The sequence below is a fragment of the Syzygium oleosum genome, unplaced genomic scaffold (genome assembly GCF_021117445.2).
Source record: "Syzygium oleosum isolate NSW1041296 unplaced genomic scaffold, Sole_v2.1 Sole_v2.14, whole genome shotgun sequence".
In the NCBI taxonomy this organism is placed as follows: Eukaryota; Viridiplantae; Streptophyta; class Magnoliopsida; order Myrtales; family Myrtaceae; genus Syzygium; species Syzygium oleosum.
The window spans coordinates 1,742,125-1,751,142 of NW_026607498.1; the positions used below are offsets into that span (position 1 = coordinate 1,742,125).

Below are 9,018 nucleotides of genomic sequence, written 5' to 3' on the forward strand. Positions count from 1 at the left end.
GAAATCTCCGGTACCTTCAAAGTATAGATGGGGGCAACCTTCTTTGAGAACAACCGAGAAGTTACCTAGTTTAAACGAGGTTTATCTACATTTGTGAAAACTTAGGGAAAGACTTCCTGCAAAGCTATAGCATTGGAAAAATTATAACCGGGTGGATCCATGATTGTGTACACTCGGATGAGTTTGGTTTGGGTACCCCCTATTCAAGAACCTAAGTTGGGTATAAGCTGATTTCGAGAATCAGTGGGACTTACCGGGTTGAAATAGGAAATTTTCGTGCTCATTTCACTAATCCTTATGCCATTTTTCGAAAAGAAGTAAAACTTGTATAATAAGAGAAAATCGGGGAAAATCCCAAAATGCCCCCGAGATCGGAAAGCCTTTTATGAAACGGCCTACCCATAGCGGCATTCGTCTCAAAACACCCCCTCGAAGTGGACCGCAAGGTCCCGAGTGACCTCTCTACCTCACCGCCGGTGATAAAAAGCTATCCCGGCGATCACGTGATGGTTACGTGCTCTTTTTTTTGTGCACAAAATGCTCATTGTTGGCTTAGGAGCTCATTAATCCAGTGATGTCAAACCCAAAATCTTCAAAAGATGCACAAATTTCACTTGCCCTATACTTGTGGCATGCAAGAAATCGCCTCGTTGGATGATATCAACCCCCTCTCTCTCTCCCCTCATCTGCGGTTCTCGTCTTTGCTTGTCAATTGGATTTTTGCCCTAATTTCGAAACGCTGGCTCTCTCTCCCTCCCTCTCTCCTTTCCCAACTCCTTTTTCAAAATTTCTTCCGGTATTGGATGACATTTAACTGGAGGGAATGTTTTTTTTTTGGGGGCAATGCTGGCCCTGCCCTATGGTAAGAAGCGATCCTGTGCCCGGCACGTGTTCATCGGAAGGTGCTTATTGTCGCCATTGCCGGCGACGAGGTGAGGGCCGAGTTTCATTTGAAATACAGTGATCTGCTTAGGGCGATATTTAGAGACAAGTGACACTATGGGGCTTTTCTCGAGAAAATGCATCCAATCTATGGTAGACTCTGGACACGAGAGATTGGAAAGAGTGAATGTGACTCACCAAGAAGTCGCCACCAATTTCGGTTGTACTTACACAGTGCCGTTTGGCGTCTGTATCGGATTTTTTTCCGCACAAAATCTCATATCGTGACTCTCGACAGAACAGTGCGCATACCGTTGCCAGTACCGTAATCGAAGCATCTTATTCACAGCGCATGTTCGAAATCTAAAGGTATCTTAAAAAGTTAAATGGAGTAACCTCCTTCGAAAACAGTCAAGAAGTTACCCAAGTTAAACGAGGTTTATCTCTCCGTAAGAAATCGCCACCTGTTTTGGTTAGGGGTGAGCATGATGGACCGCCCAAACCGGGACCGGACCGGATTTTTTTTTTGCTCAGAAAATATATTTATTTATTTACTTTTTAAAAATTTATGAAAAAAATAGAAATCATTTTTATCTGTTTACCTAGAAAGCACTGCAGGGAAGATTTTATTGGTATGTCATTGGTACATCATGTGCGATGAAGGTCCTGTGTATATCTCTGCTTCCTTACATTGGATATCTGGACATTGTGGAATCACAGCAGTACATTGAAAAACTTGGTTATTCTGTTTGGTCAATGTTGTTTGCTGAAAGCTTGATCTTTGACCTACCTAATTCAGTAGAAGCACCCTGAAAAACTTCTTTATTTGATCAGTAGCACTAGAGAGAACACGGAGGTAGGTCTGGTTTTTTCATTTAGTAATTGTTTCGTGATTGTTAAGTATTTTGTTAAGAATTTTGGACACTATAGCCATTGTTGGTTGAATAAAGTTGGTTTCATTGGAATCGGACCGGACCGGACCGGATCGATTCTCTGTCCGGGCCACTGGCCCAAGATTAGCTGATCGGTCCCTCGGTCCGAGAACTGAACCGATTTTCCCGGTCAGGTCCGGTTCTTGGTGGGGCCGACCGGATCGGGAACCGCTCATCCCTAATTTTGGTTGTACTCACAAAGTGCCATTTGATGTCCGTATCGAATTTTTTTCTCTGGCAAAAACCTAGGGTCGTGACTCTGGACAGAATAGTGCTTATACCACTGTCGGTATTGTAATCGAGTATTCTACACACGATCCATGTTCGAAATCTCCGATACCTTAAAAAGTTTATATTTTTCGTTTTGGGTCGAAAACCTTAAAAGTTAGATGGGACGGGCAACCTTTCTTAGTTTACCTAGGTTAAACGAGGTTGTGCACTACAAAACCAAACACACATGACCCCCTTTCCAAGTAAAGGAAAGAGAAACAGTAAAAATCTTGACCAAACGCACGCCAACTATAAACCCTGCAAGGAGCAAACTTTAACCCATCTCTCTCTCTCTCTCTCTCTCTCTCTCTCTTCCCTCCGAGGTGGAGCGATATCAACTCAGGTTGCAACTCACGCTGTCAGGTCAGACCAGACCAGACCAGACTACCCAAAGGGAATTACTGACCCCCAGAAGGCTTTGAATTCACCAATCTGTGTTCAGTCCACAGGGGAAGAGAGAATCTCCGAGAGAGAGAGGCAGGGGCAGGATGAAGGTGAAGAGTGGAGGTAAGAAAAAGAACGTGGCAGCGTCAAGCGAAGGCCTTGAGGACGACCCCACGACCCCCGTCGCTAACGGCGGCGGCGGCGGCGGCGGCGGTAAGCGCTGCGGCTCCCGATGCCCGTCGTTTGATTTTTCGCGATGTGGGTTTTCGCTTGGCATTGACCCCACCCCCGGTTTGTCTGTGTAACCAGAAGCGGAAGGAGGCCCTCTCGAGGAGAAGGAGGTGGAGGAGGCCGAGGAAGGGGACGAAGCCGACGAGGACGAGGACGAGGACGAGGACGAGGACGACGCCGAGGGGGACGGTGATGAGGAAGGAGGTGAGCGCCCGAAGCTGGACGAGGGCTTCTACGAGATCGAGGCGGTCCGCCGCAAGAGGGTTCGCAAGGTCGTTGTGTTTTCCGTGTCCCTTGACTTTTTATTTTTCCCATTGTGTTCGAGACCGCGTTTTTCGCTTCTGGGTGCGTCGTTACTGTCTTGTCGGTTCTTGGGTCATGGTAAAAGATCAATCTTTACGAGTAATGGCGGTGGGTTTTTCTTTGCAAAGTCGTGAATGGGGCTGTTTGGATTTCTTTTGCCCAAGTGTTTTGTTTAATCGTGTTTTCGTGACACTGATTGTGCTGGTTTTTATGGGACTGATGCTCATTACGATGGATATGTCGCGGACGGGCAGGGGCAAGTTCAGTATCTCATCAAATGGTCAGTGCGCTCGGCTTTGGCTTAGTTACATTATGATTGTACTGCCCGGCAGACTCTTTTTTGTGCTGATTATGTACTCGGTTGCTGAGATCTCATGCCTGATGACTCTGTTGACGTCTTTTGCTTAATAGGCGTGGCTGGCCAGAGACAGCCAATACCTGGGAACCCGTAGAGAATCTCATGTCATGTTCTGATGTTATTGAAGCATTTGAAGAGAGGTAGTCTTCTTGTTTTTTCGCCGAAATATTCATGCTTATTTAAGAAGCTGCTCCAATTGGCACTAATGGCTTTTGAAAGAAAGGATATTCGTATGTGGTATATGATCGTTTCTTTTCATTCTCAATTTATGAAGATGATGAATTTGGAGGAAAGGTTGCATATCTTGCTATCTTTTATCTAGCTACTGAATACCTAAACTTAAATTAAGAAAAACCAATTTTGCATGGATTCCTATATGCCCTTATATTCATAGATATGCTGTGCCTTATGTTTTGGTTTTTGTAGTTTGAGGTCCGGAAAGCAGAGATCTTCTCGTAAGCGCAAACGCAAGTATGGGGCTCCTCATGCCCAAGCCAAAAAAAAGCCACAGAGTCAGCAGCACCGAGCCCCTTCTGCAGCTTATAGTTCGGGGGGTGCTGAGACTAGCTCTATTGATGAGCCTCTTACTTCTTCTGCCCCTAAAATCTTAAGCTTTGCAGATCTTTCTAACCCTACCCAAGCCGTGGGCTCTGGATGTAATGGAGAGATTAACTTGGATATGAATGGATTTGAAACAGACCAGCAAGCGGCTCAAAATGGACTGGCACATGGTCTTCAGCAACCTGTCCAAGGAGAAGAAGAACCTGAGTATGATCCCAAGCTTAGTGAACTTAGGGCGACAGCGTGTTCCAATGGTGTTGATAAGGATAATCTTGCAGTAAATTTCCGAGAATCCAAGGGTTTTGGAAGTACTGGCCCCACAATTGGGGTGCACAAAAGTGATTCACTTGATCCAGGCCAAAGCAATCGCAATACAGGAGCTAAGAGACGAAAATCTGGTTCTGTGAAGAGGTTTAAGCAAGAACCGGCCTCAGGTGGTTCAGCTGCAGAAAATGCCATTTGTAGCTCTGAACAACAGGGTTTTGGAAATCCTGACTTCTCAAGAAATGAATCTAGTCTAATTAAGAGCAGTTCCAACAGTGCTCCTGTTATAACCAAGATTATAAAGCCCATAGGCTTTTCAGCTTCTGTGTCAAACAACATTCAGGATGTGTCAGTAACCTTCATGGTGATGAGGTTTGTACTGAAACTTTCATCTCTCTCTCAGTCCAGTTTACTGTGTAGTGTGGCACTCCCTTGATAGTCGAAGACATTATTTTAGTTGAGTACAAGTATCTGCTTAGTTAAATTAGTTATAAAAAGCAATCTGAAGGATGGTTAGGTTCTATAAACTGATTAAAGATCTGTGTTTGTGATGTTACAAACAATCGTTTTATCATATTTGGTCCATCGTTTAGGCAATTTCTTTTTGCTACTTGAGTGCGGTGCTGACTAGTGTAGGAGTTCTGATGCCTTAAATAGCGGGTCGTACGGTAGAGAATAATGATTCATTTGTTGATTTGAGTCATTCTTCATTAGAATTGATGCTGATGACTTTTTATGTTTCTACACCTGCATCAATGGTGGGATGATGTTATATAGTGCAGATGTTAGCTGCAGGCTTTAAAATTTTATGATAAAAGAGTAGATTTCTATGTTTTGGCTCTGCTTGCAATACCTGAGGATGTTTTAATATTAGCTTCTAAAATTGACTCAAGCATGTTTCATTGGGCTTGTCTCACATTTTATTGTCACCATTCTGTCTTCACAATTCCTGTTTCACTATTTATGTCCTCAGCATGGTACTCAAGTTCGTTTAACCATGCCTCCCATCATGTACTTTTGGTCTTGAGGAGCACATACACATATATGTATTTTAAGTCATTCTCTATAATAGGGAGGGGAATGTCAAACCTCAAATTAGTTGAGTAGGATCCTCAGCATTTGCTTCATCGGCTTTTACCAATTTTTCGCAGCTCTTTGTATTCTTAGTGTTAGTTTTATAGAATTTGTCTCTTATAGTTGGCACTCTACTGCGGCAGTCTCGAATATTATGGACTTGAACGTGCCCAACCTAACAGAGACTTTTACACCTAACTCTTTATTTTAATCATCTTTAATATACGGGTTTGACACTTTGACTTAATACATCTTTGTGCGCCCCCCTGCAGTGTATGCTTGTATCTAATTCCATGTCAGTGTGCTCTGTACGTATTCCCGAAAGTTAGTCTTGGATTTATAAAGGTACCTGTATATCAGAAAATTATAGCAGAATCCTATTAATTAAATATGATAATTAGAGAGACCAGTCACTATACTTAGTGGACATGAGGCACCGAGTCGCCTTAACCAGGTCTTTCCCAAATTGTCTCAGAAATTTAGTTTCATTGAATTTTGTCTATATTATCATCCTAAACCATCCATATGAAGAATTAAACTAGATGGCGTAAACAGGATTTATATAGCCGACTATACTTAGTGGGATAAGGCTTAGTTTGTTGTCTGTCTGTTTGATTGTTGCATCCTTCATCATAATTATCTTTAGACAATTAAAATACCTGAAGAAATTGAACCTGCAATATCTCCTCCTCTTCGACCTTTCTTTTTATGAACATCTGTCCTCTGTGGGAGAAGAGATTACTATCTTCTCGCGACTAGTTCTGTCCACGGAGTCCTTTGACTAGATATTTCTGTTGTCCATGATGAGGTGACATGCCGTTCCAATTTGCATCTTTCAAGGAGAAAACCTCTTCGATAAGTCCAAACCTTGTGTTGGGCCCAACTGATGGAGGAAGTAACTTGTCGCTGTGATTTATTTATTTATTTTTCCTGTGTAGCTTGTCACTGTGATTACTTATGTGTGACGAGCCGAACATCTTTGACTTGGTGCTTCTCCTTTGCTTAGTAAAATGCAAGGTTCATTAGTAGGCCAATGCTGACAAGAAGAGGAAAGTGAGGGCATATTAATAATTAACAAGGTAGTTCTTTTTGCTTGTAAAGTTGATAAGCTGATACAAATGGAGATAGTACGCTGAAACAATTTCATAGTCTTGTCACACCAATCAAACATCTGACTATTTGTAGATTTCAAAACTCTAGTCTTGGATTCTGAAGTGGTTTCACATTATGTAACGCTTGTATATATTCTCGCATGTCAAGGATTTGTTTCTGCTTTTCAACCAGGTTTCTTGGAAAACTTTGTTTTTTCAAATTCTATGCTGAAGTAGATAAAAATGGATGTTCCCGATTCTTGTTCGGTTATAAGAAATATTATGGTGTTGCTGAGAGTAGGTTATGCTAATCTTGTGTTTGCTTGTGTGGGTGTGGATGTGTATGTCTGCGTTTGGGAAGATCTTTGCAATGCCCTTTGGACCTCTATGTGTATGGTGAGATTTAAAGCTGCTACAATTGGATTTTTATTTACTATATCACTAAGAGGTCGTTGTTTTGGGGGCATAAATCTGTGCATGCACGAGAATGTGGGAAAGTTTGGGTGCACGTGCATTTGCGTGCATGTCCATGTGTATGTGCATGTTTGTAATTGCATGTGTTTCATTGTTGGTGCATAGAGGGGTGCTTTTCCATTATATGTGGTTGAGTGTGTGCTGGCACGCTCTCATGTTGTATGCACTAATTAAGTAACAAAAAGATCTATTTGTCACAAGAGGATTATCTATGGACTATTTATCAGAGAGAAAACAAGCAAAGTCTATCTAATGTGAACCAAATGACTAAATGTCCGCCTCTCTTGAGGATTTATACATGAGGTCCTATATATCTGCTGATAATTGTTGGCCACTGATTTTTCTGCTGTTTGTTTATGGCTTAAAACTCCATAAGTGATTCTTTGCATTTTTATAATGTGAAGGACCTATTAAGCTGTTTTGAAAAGTTTTGATCTAGTTCATCTCCATGACTAATTCAAGCCTCAATCTATGGCGATTTAATGGCCTTTCGATGTATAAGTAATTCACTTTTGATTTGCTCCTTTATACTGGAATGTCCTCTTTACTGGCTACTTCCTCTGAATCTTGGACCCATTAGTTATCCTTACTTCCTACTTAATTTTTCAATTATGAGGTTCCGTTACAACCACTCAGCCCAGCCGACTACTGGTATGTGAGAAACTGCAATTTCTATTTTGTCTTCTGCAATGGGAAAATAGTTTGCTTTGCCATTTTACTGGTGTTGCCACCCATTAGTTATTCTTGCTGCCCTTCGATTTATATTTAGTTTTTCATTAAAGGAAGCCTGTGATTCTTCTCTGCATTCTGCTTTTGTTATCTTTTAGACAAGACTGCTGTTTCTTATTGGATTAACTTGTATATATGTCTTCTTATCTCCTGCCACTGGACAGTGTTGAGGAGACTGGTATTGCTTGTTTGCGTAGAAAGAGGGCCATATTTTCCTTCATTCTTGATTGAAGAAACTTCATTCAATCAGTCTTCTAATGGGTGTGTTACAAGTATGGACATCACCTATATTTATTTCCAGTTAAATTTGTGTGTGGGTGACTGCATCTATAACTACAATTCGAAGCTCTGGTTGGAGGAAGTTTCCTAAAGCTGGGAATGGAGGAAAACATAGCCATAAAAAATCTAAAGAGGGTAAACATGGGGATCATTAAGTTTGTGATGTTGGCCATTGTGAGGATATATTGTTGGGTCGAAAGTTGTTTTTCTTGTTCGTCATTGCTTAGTGTTTCAGTTAATGAGCTTATTACACCCTTTGCCCCCAGATGTTAGTTTAAAAACCATTGGCCTGACGAGGTGAAATGAGAGTTCAATTTTGTTGAACTGGAGATTTGTATGTTGTATTTGTGATGTTACATTTGCCTCTTTGTCCGTAAAGGACTAATGCGTTGCTTGCTTCGCATTCATGTTTGGTTTTCTTTACCCTCAACACTCTAATTAATTGAACTTGTTCATTTTACCGTGTAGGTCCGATGGGAAAGAAGTGATGGTCGATAACCGGTTTTTGAAGGAGAATTGCCCTCTTCTGGTATTGCCACTTACTGCATTTGAGTATTACTTCATTTGCTCTCCTGGTGATTGATGATTTCAATGCTTTTGTTTGCAGCTGATCGACTTCTATGAGCAACATCTTCGCTACAGTCCGACGTCATGATTGAGTAGAGCTGTATATGGTGAGTTTTAAGCTATTCAGGCGATGTACATGCGAGGCACTGTGGTGCAGGACAGGCAAAGGTATTTGTAATGAGAAAGACTATTTGCTGTGGAAATTCGACTTGAGTTTGTTGTGAACTTATTTTGTTAGATCCTACTATGTCTCTCTTATTGTCGTTAGCAGAACTGATTGCACTCTGACCATCTCTGTATCATAATCTATAGGAGTCTCAGGATTTAGATGATCTAGTGTCTTAATGACTTGAGCTTTTTACCATTTCGGCTTTGCGATTTCATTTACCCTCTTTCTCTCTCTCTCTCCCTTGTGTCGAGTGCATGCGCATGGTCTGCTGCTGCTACATGGTTGGCCATAGTTGTGCACGTTCATCTGTTTTGATCAACCTTCTATTATTCTATCCTTTCTATTCAGAAGCAACAGTAAACAAATGAACTAAACAAATGCGTGCAAGGATTTGATTCTTCATGGTGTTGAGAATGTGATGCATGCATGTCTCTTAAACAAATCGAACTG

General features: G+C 41.6%; 1 protein-coding gene across 2 annotated transcripts; it reads left to right on the forward strand.

Annotated features, from left to right (window-relative positions):
- Positions 1-2,389: 2,389 nt before the first annotated feature.
- LOC115694039 (chromo domain-containing protein LHP1) lies at positions 2,390-8,763 on the forward strand. 2 transcript variants are annotated; one of them, XM_056317867.1, is made up of 7 exons: positions 2,390-2,681; positions 2,781-2,971; positions 3,257-3,282; positions 3,414-3,500; positions 3,787-4,557; positions 8,301-8,361; positions 8,440-8,763. In XM_056317867.1, the coding sequence occupies exons 1-7, from the start codon at positions 2,573-2,575 to the stop codon at positions 8,485-8,487; spliced, it is 1,293 nt and encodes a 430-aa protein (XP_056173842.1). In that variant the 5' UTR covers positions 2,390-2,572; the 3' UTR covers positions 8,488-8,763. The 2 variants fall into 2 exon arrangements, with proteins under 2 accessions (XP_056173842.1, XP_030477024.2); XM_030621164.2 differs by having other exon boundaries at positions 2,392-2,672; positions 2,778-2,971.
- The last annotated feature ends 255 nt before the right edge of the window (positions 8,764-9,018 follow it).

Excerpts from the sequence above, each read along its gene's own strand:
- LOC115694039 (XM_056317867.1), top strand. The coding sequence starts at position 2,573 with ATGAAGGTGAAGAGTGGAGGTAAGAAAAAGAACGTGGCAGCGTCAAGC. Across the intron at positions 2,682-2,780 it reads CGGCGGCGGCGGCGGCGGCG|CGGAAGGAGGCCCTCTCGAG; the intron begins GTAAGCGCTGCG and ends TGTAACCAGAAG. Across the intron at positions 2,972-3,256 it reads GCCGCAAGAGGGTTCGCAAG|GGGCAAGTTCAGTATCTCAT; the intron begins GTCGTTGTGTTT and ends GCGGACGGGCAG.